The sequence below is a fragment of the Oncorhynchus clarkii genome, chromosome 17 (genome assembly GCF_045791955.1).
Source record: "Oncorhynchus clarkii lewisi isolate Uvic-CL-2024 chromosome 17, UVic_Ocla_1.0, whole genome shotgun sequence".
In the NCBI taxonomy this organism is placed as follows: Eukaryota; Metazoa; Chordata; class Actinopteri; order Salmoniformes; family Salmonidae; genus Oncorhynchus; species Oncorhynchus clarkii.
Genome location: NC_092163.1, coordinates 7387695 through 7413867, shown reverse-complemented (window position 1 = coordinate 7413867; position 26173 = coordinate 7387695). Strand labels below are relative to the sequence as shown.

At 45.6% G+C, this 26173-nt stretch overlaps 3 protein-coding genes and 1 long non-coding RNA gene across 10 annotated transcripts in view; 3 read left to right on the top strand and 1 right to left on the bottom strand.

Moving 5' to 3' along the window:
• Positions 1-13165, top strand: part of LOC139370184 (85/88 kDa calcium-independent phospholipase A2-like) — a 29266-nt gene extending 16101 nt beyond the window's left edge. The window contains exons 7-18 of the mRNA XM_071109521.1: positions 1838-2020; positions 4108-4216; positions 5916-6038; positions 7760-7850; positions 8315-8478; positions 8748-8898; positions 9212-9348; positions 10154-10308; positions 10405-10460; positions 11372-11483; positions 11739-11812; positions 12950-13165. Coding sequence (XP_070965622.1) covers positions 1838-2020; positions 4108-4216; positions 5916-6038; positions 7760-7850; positions 8315-8478; positions 8748-8898; positions 9212-9348; positions 10154-10308; positions 10405-10460; positions 11372-11483; positions 11739-11812; positions 12950-13097 — 1503 coding nt within the window. The 3' untranslated portion in view covers positions 13098-13165. The remainder of the gene's footprint in view (positions 1-1837; positions 2021-4107; positions 4217-5915; positions 6039-7759; positions 7851-8314; positions 8479-8747; positions 8899-9211; positions 9349-10153; positions 10309-10404; positions 10461-11371; positions 11484-11738; positions 11813-12949) is intronic.
• Position 13166: 1 nt separating this feature from the next.
• On the top strand, positions 13167-14802 carry LOC139370188 (uncharacterized). Its single transcript, XR_011627117.1, has 3 exons — positions 13167-13376; positions 13617-13916; positions 14007-14802. It is a non-coding gene; the product is annotated as an uncharacterized lncRNA (long non-coding RNA).
• A 433-nt stretch (positions 14803-15235) lies between these two features.
• LOC139370174 (BAR/IMD domain-containing adapter protein 2-like 2) lies at positions 15236-25377 on the top strand. 6 transcript variants are annotated; one of them, XM_071109504.1, is made up of 15 exons: positions 15236-15360; positions 15547-15608; positions 17051-17126; positions 18040-18126; positions 18980-19041; positions 19238-19309; positions 19528-19617; positions 20277-20344; positions 20551-20614; positions 20747-20851; positions 21696-21798; positions 22006-22213; positions 24303-24368; positions 24471-24830; positions 24941-25351. In XM_071109504.1, the coding sequence occupies exons 1-15, from the start codon at positions 15252-15254 to the stop codon at positions 25014-25016; spliced, it is 1608 nt and encodes a 535-aa protein (XP_070965605.1). In that variant the 5' UTR covers positions 15236-15251; the 3' UTR covers positions 25017-25351. The 6 variants fall into 6 exon arrangements, with proteins under 6 accessions (XP_070965605.1, XP_070965604.1, XP_070965607.1 ...); XM_071109503.1 differs by having other exon boundaries at positions 24456-24830; XM_071109506.1 differs by having other exon boundaries at positions 15236-15608; positions 24941-25377.
• Positions 25368-26173, bottom strand: part of LOC139370180 (parvalbumin alpha) — a 62199-nt gene continuing 61393 nt past the window's right edge. For both annotated transcript variants that reach the window (XM_071109517.1, XM_071109516.1), the window contains exon 5: positions 25368-26140. In XM_071109517.1, the coding sequence (XP_070965618.1) occupies positions 26112-26140 (29 nt within the window). In that variant the 3' untranslated portion in view covers positions 25368-26111. The remainder of the gene's footprint in view (positions 26141-26173) is intronic.

Below are 26173 nucleotides of genomic sequence, written 5' to 3'. Positions count from 1 at the left end.
AGAGGTAGAGGGGAACACTTTACAATGACAAGACTGTAGAGGGGAACACTTTACAATGACAAGACTGTAGAGGGGAACACTTTACAATGACAAGACTGTAGAGGGGAACACTTTACAATGACAAGACTGTAGAGGTAGAGGGGAACACTTTACAATGACAAGACTACAGAGGTAGAGGGGAACACTTTACAATGACAAGACTGTAGAGGGGAACACTTTACAATGGCAAGACTGCAGAGGGGAACACTTTACAATGGCAAGACTGTAGAGGGGAACACTTTACAATGGCAAGACTGCAGAGGGGAACACTTTACAATGGCAAGACTGCAGAGGGGAACACTTTACAATGACAAGACTGCTTAGGTAGAGGGGAACACTTTACAATGACAAGATTGTAGAGGTAGAGGGGAAGACTTTACAATGACAAGACTGCAGAGGTAGAGGGGAACACTTTACAATGACAAGACTGTAGAGGGGAACACTTTACAATGACAAGACTGCAGAGGGGAACACTTTACAATGACAAGACTGTAGAGGGGAACACTTTACAATGACAAGACTGTAGAGGGGAACACTTTACAATTACACTTATACTTTTTCACCCAAAATGAATTGTGATATATTTGAATTGCCCCTCCATGATAATATCGGAAGAACTTTGGATCCGTCCGTTCGTACCTACTAACATGCGTACCAGGGTTTCCATTTACCGACATTTGGCCGATGTAAAAATGATAAATGTTTTGGATGCCAAATTGTCTGTTTATAGTTTAATTTGCCTAATTGTGTAAAAAGAAATGCTACAATTTTTAAAATCTTAATTGATAATGGAAATGCACCTCCCAATCGCCGTTCCAGTGCATTACAAACGGTAGGGAGACTATCAACGTGTCACCCTCCACTTTACAATGAGCTGGAGGCAGCATGCATTTTGAAAACATATACTTCGTTGTTTGAAACCTGAACGTTTTACTTCATATTATGAGGCATGTCTTACCTTGCTTCAAAGTAGCCAAAATCCCACCGTACAAAAGCAGAAGCAGTTATTTTATAAAGTCTTCCCCATTGAAACTGGCGTTTCTCTCCTGTTGTATTGGTTTTTGACGTTCTTTCGTTGTCCAGAAGCCAAAGCCACATTAGTCATGTTAGAAACTCATCCTAGTGTTTTACATGACGTTGTTTTGGCTGCTTCATTACAGGAGCTGCTCGTTATGTTACGATCAATTACCATCATCTAAATGTGAATTCTGTCACTCTGAGCATTGTGGGTGGACGCCCTACTGGGTCTCTTTCCTAACGGAAACCCTGGTACGTATGTTAGTCACACGCCATATCTCAGACACCACTCGCCTGATTTATTTGACTTTTTTTATGAAACTCTGGTGAGTGATGCGTCTTGCCATGGAGATACGGCATTTGCGAAACGACACTGATTGGCCCGAAGGGGGCGATATAGTAATCAGCTGAACTGAGAAAGTTTGAACGAGCATTTCTCCTGTCCCGTTGTGCTCCAGTCCTGACACTTTGTACTGTATATGCTTCTCCTCATGAGAAACAGGATACTGGGGTGAATGCATCTCGCTGTGGAGATCCAACGTTTGACAAAACTACACTGAGTGGGCCAAGGGGGCGCTGTATCATTCTGTGGGGGACAACATGTTGTTGCTAGTTAAACGTACTGAAACCTGAAGTACCTACTTGTTTCTATGTATCAGGTTATGGTCAAACAGATATTATTTAAAGTCTGTGTTAAACATGGCTATCATGCTTTCCCTCCCTCCCTCCCTCCCCCCCTACTTCTCCACCCTTTCTCTACCCATTCCCCTCCCTCCTCTAGATGTGTCGTACGCTGCTGGAACGAGGTTGCTTGGTGAACTACCTCAGTAAGACAGGGGAGAGTGCACTGCACGTCCTGACCAAGAGGGGGCGCTTCGATGCTTCCATGGTGCTACTCACACACGGGGGGGAACCCAACCTCAAGGGTCAGGATGGGAACACAGCCCTGCATCTGGCTATGAAGGTATGTGGTGTGTGTGTGTGTGTGTGGGGTGTGTGTGTGTGTGTCACACACAGAGAGGAAACACGACTCTGGCTATGAAGGTAGTGTGTGTGTGTGTGTCACACACAGAGAGGAAACACGGCCCTGGCTATGAAGGTAGGGAGGATGTGTGTGGTGTTTGTGTCACACACAGAGAGCAAACACGGCCCTGGCTATGAAGGTATGGAGGGTGTGTGTGTGTCACGCACAGAGAGGAAACACAGCCCTGCCTCTGGCTATGAAGGTAGGGTGTGTGTGTGGTGTCTGTGTGTGTGTGTGTGTCACACACAGAGAGGAAACACGGCCCTGCCTCTGGCTATGAAGGTAGGGAGGGTGTGTGTGGGTGGGTGTGTGTGTGTGTGTGTCACACAGAGAGGAAACACGGCCATGCCTCTGGCTATGAAGGTAGGGTGTGTGTGTGGTGTCTGTGTGTGTGTCACACACAGAGAGGAAACACGGCCCTGCCTCTGGCTATGTAGGGAGGGGTGTGTGTGTGTGTGTGTGTGTGTGTGTGTGTCACACAGAGAGGAAACACGGCCCTGCCTCTGGCTATGAAGGTAGGGAGGGTGTGTGTGTGTCACACAGAGAGGAAACACGGCCCTGGCTATGAAGGTAGGGAGGGTGTGTGTGTGTGTGTGTGTGTCACACACAGAGAGGAAACACGGCCCTGCCTCTGGCTATGAAGGTAGGGAGGGTGTGTGTGGGTGGGTGTGTGTGTGTGTGTGTCACACAGAGAGGAAACACGGCCATGCCTCTGGCTATGAAGGTAGGGTGTGTGTGTGGTGTCTGTGTGTGTGTCACACACAGAGAGGAAACACGGCCCTGCCTCTGGCTATGAAGGTAGGGAGGGTGTGTGTGTGTGTGTGTGTGTGTGTGTGTGTGTCACACAGAGAGGAAACACGGCCCTGCCTCTGGCTATGAAGGTAGGGAGGGTGTGTGTGTGTCACACAGAGAGGAAACACGGCCCTGGCTATGAAGGTAGGGAGGGTGTGTGTGTGTGTGTGTGTCACACAGAGAGGAAACAAGGCCCTGCCTCTGGCTATGAAGGTAGGGAGGGTGTGTGTGTGTGTGTGTCACACAGAGAGGAAACACGGCCCTGCCTCTGGCTATGAAGGTAGGGTGTGTGTGTGGTGTGTGTGTGTGTCACACACAGAGAGGAAACACGGCCCTGCCTCTGGCTATGAAGGTAGGGAGGGTGTGTGTGTGTGTGTGTGTGTGTCACACAGAGAGGAAACACGGCCCTGCCTCTGGCTATGAAGGTAGGGAGGGTGTGTGTGTGTGTGTGTGTGTGTGTGTGTGTGTGTGTGTGTGTGTGTGTGTCACACAGAGAGGAAACACGGCCCTGCCTCTGGCTATGAAGGTAGGGAGTGTGTGTGTGTGTGTGTGTCACACAGAGAGGAAACAAGGCCCTGCCTCTGGCTATGAAGTTAGGGAGGGTGTGTTTGTTGCACTCAGTGGAAGTTTAATGCTTCAGTAACCTTCCTCTTTATCTCAAACATATGAATCCTCTCAACAATATGACAAATGATTAGGGGTTAGATGGGAATGATTAGGGGTACGGTCTAGGGTTAGACTGGAATGATTAGGGTTAGATGGGAATGATTAGGGGTCCGGTCTAGGGTTAGATGGGAATGATTAGGGGTCCGGTCTAGGGTTAGATGGGAATGATTAGGGGTCCGGTCTAGGGTTAGACGAGAATGATTAGGAGTCCGGTCTAGGGTTAGACGGGAATGATTAGGGGTCCGGTCTAGGGTTAGATGGGAATGATTAGGGGTACGGTCTAGGGTTAGATGGGAATGATTAGGGGTACGGTCTAGGGTTAGACGGGAATGATTAGGGGTACGGTCTAGGGTTAGACGGGAATGATTAGGGGTACGGTCTAGGGTTAGACGGGAATGATTAGGGGTACGGTCTAGGGTTAGATGGGAATGATTAGGGGTACGGTCTAGGGTTAGAATTTGGACACTACATAGTCCCCTTTCCGTTCATGACCCCTTGTTTTTCTCTCTTACCCCTCCTTCCCCTCCTTGACCTTTACTCTCTGACCCCTGCTGTTTCGCTACTTACAGATGGACCACATGGAACTGATCAAGGCTCTGATCGTGTTTGGAGCCGACGTGGAGATACACAATGACCTGGGAGAGACTCCCGGGTTGATAGCAGCACGCACTAGTAAAGGTGAGAGGGAAGAAAGAGAGGAGGGAGGGAAAAGGGAGGATGGGGGAGAGGGTGAGACACCTGGACTCAAAGCATCACGCACTAGTAAAGGTGAGAGGGATTGGGGGGAGGGGTCAAGAGGGAAGGGAATAGAGTAGGTGGATGGAGGGATATAGTGAGCAAAGGGAAGGAAGGAATGAATGGGTGGATGGAGGGATAGAGTGAGCAAAGGGAATGAATGGGTGGATGGAGGGATAGAGTGAGCAAAGGGAAGGAAGGAATGAATGGGTGGATGAATTAGTGAAAGTGCCTTTATAAAACGGTGACGTCACAAGCCAGCAGATGAATGAATCCTAACACAACAACAATCTCACGTTGATGTGGATGTTAATGAATTCAAAAGCATGTGTTATTGTGGATGATATAGCATGTATGTGTTAAGGCTGTGTGAACATTAATATAACATTAACTACAGTGTATTGTATTCATTGATCACGTGAACTCTGCTCTTTGCCTCGATTACATTGATTAATCAGCTGTTTGAAATGTGCTGAAATTATCATAGGCCTTTCGCTCGAGGGTGGGTCAAATTGCGGGGGACTTTCTGGGAATGACTATTTCCTGGGTTTTTTCCACCAACACTTGATTTGTCAGCCACTGTCACTTAGGAAGCCAGCAGCCTGAGACGGGTTCCTAGCTAAGCTAACGTTTGTAAAGCTAGCGAGGTAGCTGAACATTATAGCTGAAAAAGCTTAGCTTGCTACCAAAGAGCTTGCTAAGACTATGTATATACAATCAAAGAAATATATCATGTTATTTCAGAACATTATCAGTGGTTTATAGCATTAATATCGCTAATGAAAGCTAATCAGTGCTGGATGCTTTCACGTTTAGCCTGTGTGGGTTTGTTGCTCTTAGCTAGCACACGGACAATCCGTAGCATACTGCCGTAGTGAGACATGAGACAAATTAACAACATAGTTGGATCCTTCATTTATTTTTACATTACACAATAACCGTTCATGAGAACAGTCCGCCCTCGAATGCTAGCTAGCTGACGTTAGCTTGCAAGTCAGAATGCTAGCTAGCTGACGTTAGCTTGCAAGTCAGAATTGAAAAACAAGCTAACTAACGTGAGCAAGCAGGGATTTTAGCAAGCAGGTCGTATTGAAAGTTAGCTACGTCCTATCAAACCTGTCACCTGGTGTTAATTTCTGTATTTTTTAAAGTTATTGTCCATGTCAATCAACCCCTCTGTTGTGGTTTCCATGGTTATACATTTATATCGTTTTTATTGATTGATAATGTCTCAATACAAAATAATACATGTTACATATGTCTTTCTATGGAAACTATGCGTGTTCAAATCTGCATGTGTGATTGTTTGTGTGTCAGTGTGAATGTCTGTATGATCTGTTTGACCACTCCTCTGTCTCTCCAACTGTCTTTCTCTGTAACTGACGGTTTGTGAAATTGAACATTTTGCTCTCTTCTCTTCCCACTCTCCTACTCTTTCACTCTCTCGTTCTCTCTCTCTCAACCTCCACCTATCTACCTCTTTCTCTCACTCTATCTCTTCACTCCCCCTCTCTTTCTCCCCTCTCCCCTCTTCTCTCTCCTCTCTTTGCTCTTCTCTCTTCTCTCTCCTCTCTCTCCTTCCTGCCTGTCATTGTGTGTGCATGTCTCTAACCCTGTGGCTTGGTGTGTTGATTGACTGAAGGCTCCAACAGAAAGGTGCTACTGGACATGCTGTGTAGTGTAGGGGTACAGCGGTGCGCCCCACCCTCCTCCCCCCTCAACTCCCATCCTCCCCCCAAGAAGGTTGCTTCGTCACCAGGCATAGGTAAAGCCCCCCCCCCATCCTCAATCCCCAAATGTCTCTCTGACCCGTCTCCTCCTGGGGACATACAGTATGTATCAAGCATTTCAGAGTAGGAGTGCTAGGATCAGTTTTTGCCGTTCTGATCATAATGAGTTTGATAGAGGGGATCTGATCGTAGATCAGCACTCCTACTCTGAGATGCTTTATGAATACAGGCCCTGATACCATTTAATCTTTCACCCGCTGACCCCACCCCCATACCCCAGAACCTCCCTCTCTCTTCTCTGACCCCAACCCCAATACCCAGAACCTCCCTCTCTCTTTTCTGACCCCCAACCCCAATTTCCCAGAACCTCCCTCTCTCTTCTCTGACCCCAACCCCAATACCCCAGAACCTCCCTCTCTCTTCTCTGACCCCCAACCCCAATACCCCAGAACCACCCTCCCTCTCTCTTCTCTGACCCCAACCCCAATACCCCAGAACCTCCCTCTCTCTTCTCTGACCCCAACCCCAATACCCCAGAACCTCCCTCTCTCTTCTCCGACCCCCAACACCAATACCCCAGAACCACCCTCCCTCTCTCTTCTCTGACCCCCAACCCCAATACCCCAGAACCACCCTCCCTCTCTCTTCTCTGAACTCCAACCCCAATAGCCCAGAACCTCCCTCCCTCTCTCTTCTCTGACCCCCAATACCCCAGAACCACCCTCCCTCTCTCTTCTCTGAACCCCAACCCCAATACCCCAGAACCACCCTCCTTCTCTCTACTCTGACCCCCAACCCCCATACCCCAGAACCACCCTCCCTCTCTCTTCTCTGACCCCCAACCTCAATACCCCAGAACCTCCCTCGCTCTTCTCTGACCCCCAACCCCAATACCCCAGAACCTCCCTCCCTCTCTCTTCTCTGACCCCCAACCCCCATACCCCAGAACCTCCCTCCCTCCCTCCCTCTTCTCTGACCCCCAACCCCAATACCCCAGAACCTCCCTCCCTCCCTCTTCTATGACCCCTCCTTTATCTGATGGTGTTTTATCATTTCTTTCATCCCCTCTTTTTGTTTTCTCTCTTTTTGTTACTGAAGTCTCCTCTCTCCTCTCCTCTCCTCTCCTCCTCTCCTCTCCTCCTCTCCTCTCCTCTCCTCTCTCCCTCATCTCTCCCTCATCTCTCCCTCATCTCTCCCTCCTCTCTCCCTCCTCTCCTCTCTCCCCTCTCCTCTCTCCTCTCTCTCCTCTCCTCTCTCCCTCTCCTCTCCTCTCTCCCTCTCCTCTCTCCCTCTCCTCTCTCTCCCTCCTCTCTCCTCTCTCTCCCCTCTCCTCTCTCCCTCTCCTCTCTCTCCCCTCTCCCCTCTCCCCTCTCTCCCCTCCTCTCTCCTCTCCTCTCTCCTCTCCTCTCCGGCATCGTGATCCTCCTTACCTTATGGTTTTCCCCTTTTCAAGACTTTTTGCTCTTTTTCTCACTTTTTCCTTTTTCCTCCCTTACTTCATCAGTCCCTTCAAACATTCATCTGCTTTGTTTTTAATTCATCCTTCCCTCTGATATCGCTCCATGTTTGTATTCATCCCTCTGTTCTCTCCCTGCATTTTGAGTTATGCTGTTGCTTCTCCCCTCTCTTCTCTTCCCACTTCTCTCACTCCTTTTCCCCCCAGGCTCATCCCCTTCTCTCTGTCCCTCTCTTCCATTCCACTCTGCGCTCCTATTGGTTGATTAGACCTGGGTCCTTGTCTGTGATTGGCTGACAGGGTTCGAGGACATTATGCACGTTGCGGCGGCGGTGGGTGCGATGAGTCGCGGCCGGGAGGAAGTGGATGGGTTCAAAACAGGAAGCAGGAAGTAAGTTTCTGTGTATTTTATTTTGGTTATTTAGAAATGTATCAGTTTTCTTAATTCAACGTACTGCTGATCTGTGTGATCCTTTGGTTGGTTGATTAATTATAACACCAGTTTGAATGAATAGTCAAGTGTGCAATATAGACAAATGACTTATATATTGTCTGAATGGCTTGTTCCTCTTTCTCCTGCTGTGTAAGAGTCACTCTAATGGTCTCCTCCTCTAGGATAGACAGACTGCTGTGTAATGGTCTCCTCTAGGATAGACAGACTGCTGTGTAATGGTCTCCTCTAGGATAGACAGACTGCTGTGTAATGGTCTCCTCTCCTCCTCTAGGATAGACAGACTGCTGTGTAATGGTCTCCTCTCCTCCTCTAGGATAGACAGACTGCTGTGTAATGGCCTCCTCTCTCCTCCTCTAGGATAGACAGACTGCTGTGTAATGGCCTCCTCTCTCCTCCTCTAGGATAGACAGACTGCTGTGTCTGGATGGAGGGGGCATTAAAGGCTTGGTTCTGATCCAGTTGTTAATCTCCCTGGAGAAAGAGGCAGGCAGGCCCATCAAGGAACTCTTTGACTGGGTTTCTGGGACCAGCACAGGGGGCATACTGGCCCTGGCTATCGTCCATGGTGAGATGTTACTGCGTGTGTATTATGAGTGTCTGTGTGCAGAGAAACTCATATGGTGTTATGTATGTGTTTTATATAGTTGATGTGGTCCTCAATAGTTTTAATGGAGTGTTTTTTTTCATACAAAGTTGTCCCTAACTTCTTAAAGAGCAGCCTTGAACCGTAGACCCTTTCCACATTGAAAGTGTTTGTTTGTGAGATGCTGTCGTACCTTTCCAGGTAAGGATATGGAGTAAATCTCCTCTCTCTCTTCTCTCTCTCCCCCCCAGGTAAGGATATGGAGTATCTGCGATGCCTCTACTTCCGTATGAAGGAGCAGGTGTTCAAGGGGTTGCGACCCTACGAGTCGGCCCCTCTGGAGGACTTCCTGAAGAAAGAGTTCGGCGAGAACACCATGATGACAGACGTACGGCACCCCAGGTAACCATGGCAACACTCTGGCTTTGTCTGATTGGTCAATTTCGGGTGCTGCTGTAATAGTAACACTTTCATTAGTTTCAATTGTATTTTCATTGTCTCTGAATGTACGTTTTCTCTCATCCTGAGGTTTCCTTTGTCTCTCTAATATTGTCTCTGTGTGTGTTTCTCTGTCTCTGTGTGTGTTTCTCTGTCTCTGTGTGTGTTTCTCTGTCTCTGTGTGTGTTTCTCTGTCTCTGTGTGTGTTTCTCTGTCTCTCTGTGTGTGTGTTTCTCTCTGTCTCTGTGTGTGTGTGTCTCTCTGTCTCTCTCCACAGGGTGATGGTAACCAGTGTGCTGGCAGACAGACATCCAGGAGAGCTCCATCTCTTTAGGAACTATGACCCCCCTTCCCTGCCCAGAGAACGCCCCTACGCTGGCACAGCCACCTTCCTTCCCCTCACCATACCACAAGGTAACAGAGTGGGGGTGGCAGGCTGTGTTTGTGTTCTACCTCAGTGTGTGTGAAGTGATAATGGCCATGTATTGTTAAAATCTCCACCCGGCACAGCCAGAAGAGGACTGACCCCTCAGGGCCTGGTTCCTCTCTAGGTCTCTTCCTAGGTTCCTGACTTTCTAGGGAGTTCTTCCTAGCCACTGTGCTTCTACATCTGCATCTTGCTGTTTGGGGTTTTAGGCTGAGTTTCTATATAAACACGTGGTGACATCTGCATCTTGCTGTTTGTGGTTTTAGTCTGGGTTTCTGTATAAGCACATTGTGACATCAGCTGATGTAGAAAGGGCTTTATAAATACATTTGATTGATAATGATCGCCCTGTGGTCTGAGTGTCAGTGTTTGGAGTGTGTTTGTCAGGGCCAGCTGTGTTTCCATCTGGTGGTGGTATGAGTGTGTGTGTGTTGTTGTTTCAGGATGGGAGGATGAGGATGTGTTGATAGTTGGATACACTCAGGAACCTGCTAAAAAACATAGGAAGGTGACCGACCAAGGTGTGTGTGTTATGGCTCTGTGTGTGTTATGTCTGTGTGTGGTCGGACTGTGTGTTTGGTCTCTGTCTGTGTGTTTGTTATGGCCCTGTGTGTGTTATGTCTGTGTGTGTGTGTGTCTCTGAGTGGAGGTGAAAGGGTCACAGTGAAGATGCTTGGTGACTCTGCTCTCACACCTCACCAATTTCACTTTAACCTTTTTCATCATCAATCATGATTTTGTCTGATTGATTGGTTGACTTGATGCTTAGCCCCAATCCTCTTGGCCTATCAGAGCAGGTCGTGTGGAGAGCCGCCCGTTCCAGTGGCGCCGCCCCCACCTACTTCCGACCAATGGGGCGATTTCTGGACGGAGGGTTGCTGGCCAATAACCCGACACTGGATGCCATGACTGAGATCCACCAATACAACAAATCCCTGAAAGCAGAGGTGTGACTCTAAGAAGTTTCATCTGAAATGTTCCTTTTGTACTGACTCGTCTGTTTAACATCTCTGTCTCTCTCTCTCTGTTTATTTTGAATGTAGGGGCGTGGCCTGGAGGTGCAGCGTCTAGGTGTGGTGGTTTCTTTAGGGACAGGTAAGAGCTTTATATAGGTATATTATAATATGTAGAGATCATATGGATGTGTATATTATTATATTGGGACAGGTAGAGCTTTATATTGGTATGTTATAATATGTAGAGATCATATGGATGTGTATATTATTATATTGGGACAGGTAGAGCTTTATATTGGTATGTTATAATATGTAGAGATCATATGGATGTGATGGGACAGGTGCTTTATATTGGTATATTATAATATGTAGAGATCATATGGATGTGTATATTTATTGGGACAGGTAGAGCTTTATATTGGTATATTATAATATGTAGAGATCATATGGATGTGTATATTTATTGGGACAGGTAGAGCTTTATATTTTATTATAATATGTAGAGATCATATGGATGTGTATATTTATTGGGACAGGTAGAGCTTTATATTGGTATATTATAATATGTAGAGATCATATGGATGTGTATATTTATTGGGACAGGTAGAGCTTTATATTGGTATATTATAATTGTAGAGATCATATGGATGTGTATATTTATTGGGACAGGTAGAGCTTTATATTGGTATATTATAATATGTAGAGATCATATGGATGTGTATATTTATTGGGACAGGTAGAGCTTTATATTGGTATATTATATATGGGACATGTGTATATTTATTGGGACAGGTAGAGCTTTATATTGGTATATTATAATATGTAGAGATCATATGGATGTGTATATTTATTGGGACAGGTAGAGCTTTATATTGGTATATTATAATATGTAGAGATCATATGGATGTGTATATTTATTGGGACAGGTAGAGCTTTATATTGGTATATTATAATATGTAGAGATCATATGTATATTTATTGGGACAGGTAGAGCTTTATATTGGTATATTATAATATGTAGAGATCATATTGATGTGTATATTATTATATTGGGACCTCCCCAGGTAGTGGTGAACTCTGTAGACGTGTTCAGACCCTCCAACCCTCTGGAACTGGCCAAGAGCTTTGTAGGCGCCAAGGAGCTGGGCAAGATGCTGGTGGACTGCGTGAGTTGGTTTAACGATTGGTTGATTTATTGAGTGACCCTTTATCCTGCATAGTTAAATGTTTGAATTAGTGAATCGTAGGTGACACTAATAGCTGATAGTAATTCACATTTTAAAAATCTTCACATTTTCATTCAACATTTCCACTCTGAAACCAATGTCCTAGTAGTCCCTGTTTGAAGAGGTCCCTGTGTTATTACTCATCTGCAACACACTGATCTCCTCTGTCTCTCTCTCCCTCCTTCTGTCTGTCAGTGTACAGACTCTGATGGTTGTGCTGTGGACAGGGCCCGGTCCTGGTGTGAGATGACTGATACTGTCTACCACAGGTCAGTCTGACACTAACCTCATCATACTGATACTGTCTACCACTGGTCAGTCTGACACTAACCTCATCATACTGATACTGTCTACCACAGGTCAGTCTGACACTAACCTCATCATACTGATACTAGTGGTCATATGGCACATTGAATCCCATTCATATACATGGGGTGGACAACACATTAAGAACACCTGCTCTTTCCATGACAGAATGACCAGATTAATTCTGGTGATAGCTACGATCCCTTATTGATGTCACTTGTTAAATCCACTTCAATCAGTGTAGATGAAGGGGAGGAGACAGGTTAAAGATGAAGGGTAGGAGTCAGGTTAAAGATGAAGGGGAGGAGACAGGATAAAGATGAAGGGGAGGAGTCAGGTTAAAGATGAAGGGGAGGAGTCAGATTAAAGAAGGATGTTTAAGCTTTGAGACATGGGTTGTGTATGTGTGCCATTCAGAGGGCGAACGGACAAAACAAACGATTTAAGTGTCTTTGAACGGGGTATGGTATTAGGTGCCAGGCGCACTGCTTTGAGTGTGTCAAGAACTACAACGCTGCTGGGTTTTTCACTCAACAGTTTCCCGTGTGTATCAAGAATGGTAATTGCAGGGTTGTGTTCCAAACAAATCAACTACAAGTGTGCTTGATCAGGTTCCTCAACGGCACAGCTAGGAGAGCGCCAAACAACACCTTATAGTTGAAACTGTTCTCACACTGGAGAGGTGTGTCTCCTCTTGGAGACACCAGTTGGTCCTCACTGAAACTCTTGTCATTTTGTTGTCTTATGTTGCACCTCCCCCACGTTTTCCAGGAATATTCTCATGTTACTGAATGTATCCGGAGTATTTTCAGTTTTCGAAGTCAACAAATGCAGCGAGAAGAACAGTAAATGTAAAATGCACATAAAGTCAAGTGTTTGGCTTCAGTCTTGTCAGGTGGTCTGTTGTCCTCACCTTCAGTCTAATCATTTCCCCATTATCTCCAAAACTGTTCCCTTTCAATTGCTACAGTGGTTATGCATTTCATATTTATTCTTTATCCCATAAAGGCCAATTCCCACAAGTGTAAAGGGTTAAAAACATTCTGTGTGACACTGTGCTCTTGTTGAACTAGCCTGCTCTCTCCTCCCATCCCCCCCAGACTGAGCCCCCAGCTCTCCCAGGAGGTGATGCTGGATGAGGTGAGTGACGCCGTGCTGGTGGACATGCTGTGGGAGACCCAGATGTACCTCTACGAACAGAGGGAGAACGTCCAACTCCTGGCACAGAAACTACTCAACGGCTACTGAGGAGAGGCAGAGGCAGGGATGGGAGCATGCTATGGGAATCCCAGATGTACCTCTATGAACAGAGGCACTACAGGAGTTTGTTCATTACGCCAATTCTGTGGCAAAACGTTTCGTCAACAGAAGCAAATGAAACGAAACAGGGAGTGACCTACCAATACCTACCTACCAATTTGTACAGTAGAAACTAATTTTCTATTGGGGTGTAATCATTGTGTAGATGAAAAATGTACTGGAAAAAGCTCAGAGCAAATGTCCATCACCTGATGGTTTGTCAGAGAGGTAGAGAGAGACACACAGAGAGGGGAAGAGGTAGATAGATACACACAGAGAGGGGAAGAGGTAGATATATACACACAGAGAGGGGAAGAGGTAGATAGATACACACAGAGAGGGGAAGAGGTAGAGAGAGACACACAGAGAGGGGAAGAGGTAGAGAGATACACACAGAGAGGGGAAGAGGTAGATATATACACACAGAGAGGGGAAGAGGTAGAGAGATACACACAGAGAGGGGAAGAGGTAGATAGATACACACAGAGAGGGGAAGAGGTAGATAGATACACACAGAGAGGGGAAGAGGTAGATAGATACACACAGAGAGGGGAAGAGGTAGATAGATACACACAGAGAGGGGAAGAGGTAGAGAGAGACACACAGAGAGGGGAAGAGGTAGATAGATACACACAGAGAGGGGAAGAGGTAGATAGATACACACAGAGAGGGGAAGAGGTAGATAGATACACACAGAGAGGGGAAGAGGTAGATAGATACACACAGAGAGGGGAAGAGGTAGATAGATACACACAGAGAGGGGAAGAGGTAGAGAGATACACACAGAGAGGGGAAGAGGTAGAGAGATACACACAGAGAGGGGAAGAGGTAGATAGATACACACAGAGAGGGGAAGAGGTAGATAGATACACACAGAGAGAGGGAGATAAAAGAAGAGTGACGTTTCTTCTCTTTCATTAAATCAGTCTAAAACCTGGGGAAAGGAAGATTCAGCTTTGCACAACAGTCCTGAGACTGACACAGTTACAAATGATATAAAAAATAAAAATCAGAAACATTCATACTGGAAAAAGATAAGAAATAGAGGATTACAGTTTGTACAATTGACCTCATATCCTGAAGTTGCATTTATTTATTGAGCTAATCTAAATCCTTCAAATAATCACATTTACATTCAATAAAACAAATGCAGCCATGTAAATGATGTGAATCACTGTTTTGCATCATTATTACCACATACTACACCCATAATCCCTCAAACCGACATCCCCATTCAAGTCAACGATGCCTTAATGGGAGGGCTGGCGGGCCATTCTGAACCTGTTCAATAAGAAACTCTTGTTTATGTTGCAACATGTTCTACTATGATTTGCTACGGTGTGCACTAATGAATACGACCCGGGTCTATCTCTTGTAACTACTTTTGTCCTATCATATCTGTCGCCTTGCAGTCTTAACTCATCTCAATGGGTTGTGATACTATCTATCTGCACTATTTGTCTGTTTCTGAAATGGCGCCCTGGTCAAAAGTAAGTCTACCTCGCGAATAGGATGGTATTCAGACTCAAGACTTTCAGTTTTTAACTGAACTCCTCCACTTGTTTGTATTAATATCCTATGTACGGTTGTGTATTGGCTTTATTATTGATGATGAAGTGGATATATGAATAAAATAGTAACCTATGGAACTGAATCATTGATTTTTACTGTGTAATTACTATGCAATTAATTAGGTAAGGACCATTTTAAAACGTAATTTCTAAGTAACAACTTGGTAAACACAGGGCTGTAAAATAAAAGGTGTCCTATCTCTGTTGCTATGCCTACAGGTAGTGTGATGTTTTTCTACATTTTGAGGTATAGTTTTTAGTTTCGTCTTTACCTTATGCACAGGAAATGTGTCCTACAAGTGTATTTTTATTATTACCGTAATCTAATACTACATGTAGTGCTCCGAGTGTGAGCCTACCTACCTACGTCCCTCCCTGTGGTGGTGGCTGAGTTGGAACAGGGGATGTTTCCATCCTTTCACTCTGATCCATCCATCTATAATTCAGCTGACCCGGCCGTATCGGTGTCTCTTTCTTTCCTTCCCTCTGTAAAATTGGCGTGTGATGCAGGGATGAAGAGGCTGATTAACGAATGGGAGAAAGCTCCTTTCTCTCGCTCCCTCTATCACAACAGGTTGTTGTTGGTGGCAGAAAGAACAAGGGAACAACGAGGCAGAAGGAGGAGTGGGTTAATAGCCAAGGTGACTTTCACTATCAAAAGAAAAGAAGCCTGTAACTGAATACGCTGATTAGTACCTAGCTAGCCTACTACCAACTAAATTGTTTTATTTCTTAACTTTCAACTAGTACTCTGGAGTGTAAAGAGAAGAGTTTATTCATGTATTTTTCCTAATTATTATTCCGTTTTTGTTTTGTGGATATCGAAGCGGTTACTATGTCGGGGGCGAACAGTGATCAGTTACATAGGTCTACATTGTCTGTGTACGCGGTAAGTATATATTTTATGGTAGGCTAATACTATGGGGTTAGATTATTGAAATGTTGTAAATAGAGTATTGGCAGTAATCTATACTCCCATCTTCCACACTCCAATAATACTCTAAATGTGGGTGTATTGGGGGAAAAATGTACAAAAACTTTTCAAAAAACATTTTACTGGGTGGTTCGAGCACTGAATTCTGATTGGCTGACAGCCGTTGTATATCAGTCCATATACCAGGATATGACAACTTTTATTTCTACTGCTCTAATTATGTTAGTAACCAGTTTATAATAGCAGTAAGGCACCTTGGGGTTTGTGATACAGTGGGCTCCAAAATTACTGGCACCCCTGACTGGTAATGCACAAACAATATCATTATAGCGATAAACTCAAAATACCAACATGTGAGAAATACTGTACTTTATTAATGTTTCAATGGAACCAACCAAAATAATTTATTGATTTAATTAAAAATCAATGTCCTCCAAATCAAGGTTTCACAATTAATGGCACCCTTAAAGATTGTTGTAAGTAACATCAACCAAAATGAAACCACAAATTAAATTCCACTTATTTAAGTGATGTTTTGGGGCTGTTTTAATTCCAGTGGTCCAGGGGCACTGGTTATGATGGCATAATGAATTTCACCAAGTATCAGGCAATTTTGGCTGACAATCTGGTTGCCTCTGCCAGAAGGCTGGGACTTGGCCGTAGATGGACTTTCCAACAAGACAATTACCTGAAACATTCCTCAAGATCCACACAGAAATGGTTCTGTGACAACGAAGTCAATGTTCTGCCATGGCCATCTCAGTCGCCAGACCTCAATCTAATCGAAACCTGTGGGCTGAGTGGAAGAGGGCAGTTGATAAGCGCAAACCCAAGACTGTGAAGGATCTTGAAAGGATCTGCACAGAGGAATGGTCCAAAATCCCTCCAGATGTGTTCCTTAACCTTGTCAAACATCACAGGAAAATACTTATACTTGCCAGAGGTGGTGGCGCTAAGTACTAAATGAGGAGTGCCAATAATTATGAAACCTTGATTTTGGTAAAATGTATTTTGTATTAAATAATTGTTGGATTTTGGTTGGTTCCATTGAAACATTAATAAAGCACAGTATTTCTCACATGTTGGTATTTTGAGTTTATCTCTATAATGATATTATTTATATTTTTTAAAGTATTGTTTGTGCATTGCCAGTCAGGGGTGCCAGTCATTTTGGAGCCCACTGTATATGGCCAATATACCACGGCTAAGGGCTGTATCCAGCCACTCCACATTGCGTCGTGCTAAGAACAGCACTTAGCCGTGGTATATCGGCCATATACTACACCCCTTTGGGCCTTATTGATTAAATATACAACCACTTGTAAGCCCTACTAAACACATAGCATTTCGTTTTGGCCAATATTCAGTATTTGTTTGTTCTGTGTTCTCTTCCATAGAACCTGATGGAACAGTTCAACCCAGGCCTACAGACGCTAGTTACATTAGGAAACAGCTATGTCAAGGCTTTCCAAGGTGTGTGTATATATGAGCGAGTGTGTGTGAAAGTTAATACAAAAGTATGCATTTGTGTCATTGTGTGTGGGGGTCATCCCTCTGACAAGTTCCCTAGACCTAGTTGGGCTAACATGATGTCAGCGTCCTTCCTCTGACAAGTTCCCTAGACCTAGTTGGGCTAACATGATGTCAGCGTCCTTCCTCTGACAAGTTCCCTAGACCTAGTTGGGCTAACATGATGTCAGCGTCCTTCCTCTGACAAGTTCCCTAGACCTAGTTGGGCTAACATGATGTCAGCGTCCTTCCTCTGACAAGATCCCTAGACCTAGTTGGGCTAACATGATGTCAGCGTCCTTCCTCTGACAAGTTCCCTAGACCTAGTTGGGCTAACATGATGTCAGCGTCCTTCCTCTGACTGATATAAACAGTACAAGGCATCTATCACAGGTCAGATAGTTAGCAGGTAGAGTTAACATGGTAAAGACAGGCGTTAGCAGGTAGTTGTAACATGGTAAAGCCAGGCCTGTTTCCCATAGAGGTAGAATATAGCAGGTCAGCTAGTTAGGTCAGCTAACATGGTAAACAGATGCCTGTTGCCCATAGATGTATAAAGAGGGCTCATCTTTGTATCTGTGCCATGATGGGTTCTGTGACTTTAAAATGGTGGAAACCTTCATTGGCAATGTCTACGCTAAAACAGCTGCTATCGATCCAGAGCCCTCCTTCCACCTCTATGGATGTTACCTAACCACTGGGCTATTTATGGACCCAGTCTTACCTGTATCAGGTGTCAATCACCACAGGTGTTTTACTTATTGGGTAAATTATTTGGAACAGTTAAGATATGATTACAAGGTTTGGTTTGTGTCATTATTGGGCTTGTGAGTTAATAGCTATAATGCTAAAAGGTATGTGTGTGTGTGTGTTGCAGCCTTGGCTGTTACCAGTGAGGCCTACTTTAGTGCTGTAGCGAAGATGGGAGAACAGGCCCTTCACACACTCTCCTCTCGCTCACTTGGTAAGTGTGTGTGTATGTCTGTCTACTGTATTGTACCATAGAACCCGCTACAATGGGCCAAGCACAGACTGGGGCTATTTTAAAGGTAGACTCAGCGATATGACCTAGATGCAGAAAGTCAATAGCATAGTGGGTCAATTTCTGCAACAACTAAGAACTTCTCCTCTGTTTGGTGCCCTGGCTACCATGCTGTGAACAGTGTGCAGATACTGTGTGTGACTGTGAGAGCAAAGTCTTGCATCTTGCTCATCTCAATATCTGTGGTGCTGCTCGCGACAACGTCATTTTGCTGAGTCTATCTTTAACTTCCTTCTTAGCGTCTTTGAGTAACTTTGAGGTTGTTGTGGCAGGCGGTGTGGATGACTGCCAAGAAATAGCAATAAGAACAGAGTTTACTGAGAGGTAAGGATGGAATGATCACACACACACACACACACACACACACACACACACACACACACACACACACACACACACACACACAGTAGGCCAGCTAATGAATTGAGTGCGGCTGAAAGACTGTCATCTATAATTCAAAGCAGCTACCTGATCCTCTCTTCATGGTCACACTGCTGCGCTGACCTTCTCACTTGGCTGTCCTGCTGTAGCTACACTGTCATGCTAGCCTAGCTCTGACGCACGGCCCCATTCGTTCCCCATGAGATGCTATTGTCAGTGCTAATAAGGCTAGGTTGCTAGCTCTGACGCACGGCCCCATTCGTTCCCCATGAGATGCTATTGTCAGTGCTAACAAGGCTAGGTTGCTAGCTCTGATGCACGGCCCCATTCATTCCCTATGAGATGCTACCGTCATTGCTAATTGGTGATACTAATGTGTATGTGTGATCCACAGGAGATGTCCTGGTACAGATATCTGAGACGCAGAGAAGACTCACAGCTGAGATGGAGGGAGTGGTCAGTATCTGTTTTATCTATGTCTATATGTTCCTGATCCAATTTAGTGTCTTTATACCACCTATTTATCTATGTTTATTTACAATATGTCCACCCCACTGTTTCATTCCAAAGCATGTGTGTGGACACTGCCATAGAGTGTAACATTGTTTTTCTTCCCCCCTCAGGGTGTAACGTTGTAATTCTTCCCCTTCAGATTCGATGGTTCCAGGTAGAAGTTTTACAGGCCATGGAGAAGAATGTCAAGTTGGATGAAGAGTACATTGACGTGAGTATCTGGCGTGTGTGTGTGTGTGTGTGTGTGTGTGTGTGTGTGTGTGTGTGTGTGTGTGTGTGTGTGTGTGTGTGTGTGTGTGTGTGTGTGTGTGTGTGTGTGTGTGTGTGTGTGTGTGTGTGTGTGTGTGTGTGTGTGTGTGTGTGTGTGTGTGTGTGTGTGTGTGTGTGTGTGTGTGTGTACTAACACATACTCCTGTATCTCTTCCACAGGGCAGTCGCAGGGTGTATGAGCTGGAGGTGAGGAACCAGGCAGAAGCTCTGGAGAAACAGCTGAGAAGAGGAGCCTTCAGAGACTCACTGGTACACACACACACACACAGAACACCATCATGTAGACACTCTTACTGACACTTGTGGCTGCTTCGCCTGATGTATTGTTCTATATTTGTATTTTTTATTCCAGCCCCCATTCCCACAGGAGGTACAGTGCCTTGCGAAAGTATTCGGCCCCCTTGAACTTTGCGACTTTTGCCACATTTCAGGCTTCAAACATAAAGATATAAAACTGTATTTTTTTGTGAAGAATCAACAACAAGTGGGACACAATTTTTCAGTTTTTGATTTGTTAAAAAAGTTTGAAATATCCAATAAATGTCGTTCCACTTCATGATTGTGTCCCACTTGTTGTTGATTCTTCACAAAAAATACAGTTTTATATCTTTATGTTTGAAGCCTGAAATGTGGCAAAAGGTCGCAAAGTTCAAGGGGGCCGAATACTTTCGCAAGGCACTGTATTTTTGCCTTTTGGTAGGCCGTCATTGTAAATAAGAATTTGTTCTTAACTGACTTGCCTAGTTAAATACATAAAATAATAAAGACACACACACCCTCCTTCTTACAGTTAAATCAGACACTGTCCTACACTACCACATTCCATACAGTAATGGTGTGTGTGTGTGTGTGTGCGTGCGTGCGTGCGTGCGTGCGTGCGTGCGTGCGTGCGTGTGTGTGCTCTCTAGGAGCACAGTGAGTACATGCAGTACCTGAGACAGAGTCAACATGACATTATGAAGGAGGAGGAGAGGAGGTCAGTCTTTACCATTATTAATACATTACCAACACAATTACTATTAGAACCATTATTAATACATTACCAACACAATTACTATTAGAACCATTATTAATACATTACCAACACAATTACTATTAGAACCATTATTAATACATTACCAACACAATTACTATTAGAACCATAATTATGATGATGGATATGATGACGGTTGTTATTTGTAGATATCGCTTCCTGGCAGAGAAACACTGCGGACTGACACAGTCACTGCTCTTCCTCATCAACAAGGTACACACACACACACACACACACACACACACACACACAGACATGTTTATGTCACAAACGGGGACGTCAGAAACCTTTACAAACCCACACACACACAGGTAGTGTTCTGAAATGTCCCCATCTCTCCCCCAGACAGGGGCTTCCCTACAGCAGAAGGCTGATGGATGGAAGGAGAAAGTGAACGAGACACGAGGCTCCAGACCCCGTAGCCCCACCCACCCTGACCAGGAGGAACAGGTTAGAAACCCCGTAGCCCCACCCACCCTGACCAGGAGGAACAGGTTAGAGACCCCGTAGCCCCACCCACCCTGACCAGGAGGAACAGGTTAGAAACCCCGTAACCCCACCCACCCTGACCAGGAGGAACAGGTTAGAGACCCCGTAGCCCCACCCACCCTGACCAGGAGGAACAGGTTAGAGACCCCGTAGCCCCACCCACCCTGACCAGGAGGAACAGGTTAGAGACCCCGTAGCCCAATCCCACCCTGACCAGGAGGAACAGGTTAGAGACCCCGTAGCCCCACCCACCCTGACCAGGAGGAACAGGTTAGAGACCCCGTAGCCCAATCCCACCCTGACCAGGAGGAACAGGTTAGAGACCCCGTAGCCCCACCCACCCTGACCAGGAGGAACAGGTTAGAGACCCCGTAGCCCCACCCACCCTGACCAGGAGGAACAGGTTAGAGCCCCACCCACCCTGACCAGGAGGAACAGGTTAGAGACCCCGTAGCCCCACCCACCCTGACCAGGAGGAACAGGTTAGAGACCCCATAGCCCCACCCACCCTGACCAGGAGGAACAGGTTAGAGACCCCGTAGCCCCACCCACCCTGACCAGGAGGAACAGGTTAGAGACCCCGTAGCCCCACCCACCCTGATCAGGAGGAACAGGTTAGAGACCCCGTAGCCCCACCCACCCTGATCAGGAGGAACAGGTTAGAGACCCCGTAGCCCCACCCACCCTGACCAGGAGGAACAGGTTAGAGACCCCGTAGCCCCACCCACCCTGACCAGGAGGAACAAGTTAGAGACAAGTATTCCACCCAACCAATCAACCTTTCCCTGTCTCCCTCTCTCCTCAGCTGTGTGGCTCAGTGAGCTCTCTGCTGCAGACAGTAGATGAGGACAGAGACATGTCTTGGGCCAGGAGAGAACAGCAGGCCCTGGGGAGAGTGCCCTCTAGAGGTGTGATGACTACACTGCACCCCCAAAGAACAGGGTTATATTTAGTCAATCAGCTACACTACTCACGTGTGTTATTGTATTCATTTAGTGCATAGCAGGGAAATATTTGGTTGATACCGTGGGGATTTTTCATTGGATAAACTTTTCTCCATCCGTCTCTCTTTCTTCTCCTTCCCCATCACCCTCTCTACCCCCTTCCTCCCCCAGCCCCGTCCCCCCTCCACAGCCGATCCCGCTCCTCCTCAGTGGGTGAGTCTCTGGGTCTGGGTGGGGGTAGGACCATGAGAGCCCTGGTGTCCCACCCACCCTCCTCCAACCCCAAACTGCTACCCTTCACCCGGGGAGAGATGGTCAACGTGTTGGTCCAGGAGCCGAGGAATGGGTGGCTGTATGGGAGAACGGAAAGCAGCCTACGGTAGGTGATAGTGGATAGCAGACTATGCTAGTTGATAGTGGATAGCAGACTATGGTAAGGGATAGTGGATAACATACTATGGTAGGCGATAGTGGATAGCAGACTATGGTAGGGGATAGTGGATAACATACTATGGTAGGGGATAGTGGATAACAGACTATGGTAGAGGATCGTGGATAGCAGACTATGGTAGGGGATATTGGATAACAGCCTACGGTAGGGGATATTGGATAACAGCCTACGGTAGGCGATAGTGGATAGCAGACTATGGTAGGGGATAGTGGATAACAGACTATGGTAGAGGATCGTGGATAGCAGACTATGGTAGGGGATAGTGGATAGCAGACTATGGTAGGCGATAGTGGATAGCAGACTATGGTTGGGGATAGTGGATAGCAGACTATGGTAGAGGATCGTGGATAGCAGACTATGGTAGGGGATAGTGGATAGCAGACTATGGTTGGGGATAGTAGATAGCAGACTATGGTAGGGGATAGTAGATAGCAGACTATGGTTGGGGATAGTAGATAGCAGACTATGGTAGGCGATAGTGGATAACAGACTATGGTAGAGGATCGTGGATAGCAGACTATGGTAGGGGATAGTGGATAGCAGACTATGGTAGGCGATAGTGGATAGCAGACTATGGTAGGGGATAGTGACTAGCAGACTATGGTAGAGGATCGTGGATAGCAGACTATGGTAGAGGATAGTGGATAGCAGACTATGGTAGGCGATAGTGGATAGCAGACTATGGTAGGGGATAGTGACTAGCAGACTATGGAGAGGATCGTGGATAGCAGACTATGGTAGGGGATAGTGGATAGCAGCCTACGGTAGGCGATAGTGGATAACAGACTATGGTAAAGGATAGTGGATAACAGACTATGGTAGGGGATAGTGGATAACAGACTATGGTAGGCGATAGTGGATAACAGACTATGGTAGGGGATAGTGGATAACAGACTATGGTAGGGGATAGTGGATAGCAGCCTACGGTAGGTGACAGTGGATAACAGACTATGGTAGGGGATAGTGGATAACAGACTATGGTAGGGGATAGTGGATAGCAGCCTACGGTAGGCGATAGTGGATAACAGACTATGGTAGGGGATAGTGGATAACAGACTATGATAGGGGTCAGTTACTCTCTACAGTAGATAACAGACTATGGTAAGGGATAGTGGATAACATACTATGGTAGGGGATAGTGGATAGCAGCCTACGGTAGGGGATAGTGGATAACAGACTACGGTAGGCGATAGTGGATAACAGACTATGGTAGGGGATAGTGGATAACAGACTATGATAGGGGTCAGTTACTCTCTACAATAGATAACAGACTATGATAGGGGTCAGTTACTCTCTACAATAGATAACAGACTATGATAGGGGTCAGTTACTCTCTACAATAGATGATGATAGGGGTCAGTAGATAGCAGACTATGATAGGGGTCAGTTACTCTCTACAATAAATAACAGACTATGATAGGGGTCAGTTACTCTCTACAATAGATAACAGACTATGATAGGGGTCAGTTACTCTCTACAATAGATAACAGACTATGATAGGGGTCAGTTACTCTCTACAATAGATAACAGACTATGATAGTTGTCAGTTACTCTCTACAATAGATAACTGACTATGATAGGGGTCAGTTACTCTCTACAATAGATAACAGACGATGATAGGGGTCAGTAGATAGCAGACTATGGTAGGGGTCAGTAGATAACAGACTGATAGGGGTCAGTAGATAGCAGACTATGATAGGGGTCAGTGGATAACAGACTGTGATAGGGGTCAGTAGATAACAGACTATGATAGGGGTCAGTAGATAGCAGACTATGATAGGGGTCAGTGGATAACAGCAAGGACCATTATGATTAATTCCTTTGTTTGTCTGTTTGTTTGTTCCTTTATCCATCCATCATTCATTCATTCCTATGTGGCTGGCTGGCTGGCTGGCTGGCTGGCTGGCTGGCTGGCTGGCTGGGAAAACAGTGGACTTTATCTAGGAACTTGTCTGTTCCAGTATTTAGGCCATTGTTGTGTTTGCTAATATTCCCCTGGTCTCTGTTGTTCCAACAGCCAGGGCTGGTTCCCAGCAGCTTATGTTTCTTCTATTGAGGAGTTCTCTAACCTCTTGGGGTCCAGGTATGTCAATCAATCAATCAATCAATCAATCAATCAATCAATCAATCAATCAATCAATATGATCATATCTGACATTTGACCCTCCAGTGGCACTTCCTTGAGGAGCCACAGCATGAACAACCTATTGGATCCCTCTGACACCTCCATGGGCCAATCAGAAAAGGCCTACGGTGATGTCGCGCCCCCTACCACACCCACTCGCAGGGCCTCCGTCGACTTCCGACCAATCTCTCCCCTCCCTGAGAGGAGGGCGGAGCCAGAGATTGTGACGAGAACAAATAGCCTGAAAGGCTACAACGAGCTCCCGCCCCCTCCTCCTCCGCCCCCGCCACCCCCTCACCCAACAACAATGTTCCGGAGGGGGTCAGCTGACTTTCGACCAATCCAGCTTACTTTCCCGGAGAGGACAGCAGAATCATTATCACCCCTTGGATCTTCTGGAGAAAACCTACTCTTTCCCAGGTAGGTGTGTGTGTCAGTGTGTGTGTGTGTGTGTGTGTGTGTGTGCCTGCTGTGATGTTTGTAATTCGTGTTGAGTGCTAGTTCTTTACATGTCACCTGATCTGTTGCAGGGGAACCAATCCCTTTGCGACAGTGAAGCTTAAACCAACAACCACCAATGACAGATCAGCACCCAGGACCCACTGACCAATCAGCACAGAGATGTCGACGTCAAGAAAAGCTGACGTCCTTGAGTTTGACATTGAGTCTATTTTTAGAGAAATTATGTAGATCGTCTAATCGTGTAAAAATATATATATTTATTTGTACTATTATGCGATTTAAGAATATCACTTTGTCACATTGTTTGTGTGTTTCAATAGATTTTCCAATGGTTTACTAATTGTTCGATCTAGGATGCTTTTATTGTGAAATAGATACTTTAATTTTGAAAATATCTAAATGAATCTTCTCATTTGTGCATCCCTTGTTCTACAGTATATTAGTGTCCAGTCTAGTTTATATTAAATCATTAAATAATAACAAATAAAATAGTCATTTTACTCAAGGTGTTTTATTTCTTAGTATTTCTTATTTTGAATCATTTCTCTCTCTTCACCACTCTACCTCTTTATTTATACATCTCATCACCCGACGAGAGAGGAAGGAGGAAATGAGGGAGGGAGGAAAGGAAGGAGGGTACAAGTATATGTGAGGTGGAAAAAATTAAGAATGAGAGACACAGGTTGTATGGGTTCAGTCCCCCAAAAATGGCACTCTATTAAAAATAGCTCCCTATTCCCTTTCGGCACCCTCTGGAAGTAGTGCACTATAAAGGGATTAGGGTGCCATTTGGGTAAGGTGACATAGGGTCCATAGACGGCTAGAGAGGAAAGGGAAGGTGTCTGGTACATTATATCTACAGGAAAGGTTTTCTTTTAAAATGAGACAGTCATGAGGTTTTCAAATCAAAACAGGACATATATACAGTATGTTGGTGCGGTAGAAAAACATACAAATAAATACAGTAGTGCTTGTTGGGGAGTCCCCTCTCTACCTCCCCCTGGTGGACGTCTCTGGTACTGTTTCTGGTTAGAGCGACTGGGCCTGCCTGGCGCGGAGTAGTGTGAAGTAGCCTTGACGCTGATCTTGGGTCAGTTGGCATTTTTCCCCGACTAATGGTTAAGGTTGGGAGGATTGGGGAAGGTGATCCTAGATCTGTGTGGAGGAGAAACTTCACCTTGGACTAGATGGTGCTTTTTGGGTGATGGGGGGGTGGGGGGGGGGGACTAGAGGTGCTCTTTACACCTCATGGACCAAGACTTCAAACTCTGGAAAAGAGAAGAAGAGGACGACATTAAGAT

Excerpts from the sequence above, each read along its gene's own strand:
- LOC139370174 (XM_071109503.1), top strand. The coding sequence starts at position 15,252 with ATGGGAGAAAGCTCCTTTCTCTCGCTCCCTCTATCACAACAGGTTGTT. Across the intron at positions 15,361-15,546 it reads GGAGTGGGTTAATAGCCAAG|CGGTTACTATGTCGGGGGCG; the intron begins GTGACTTTCACT and ends TGGATATCGAAG. Across the intron at positions 19,042-19,237 it reads CAGCTGAGATGGAGGGAGTG|ATTCGATGGTTCCAGGTAGA; the intron begins GTCAGTATCTGT and ends CTTCCCCTTCAG.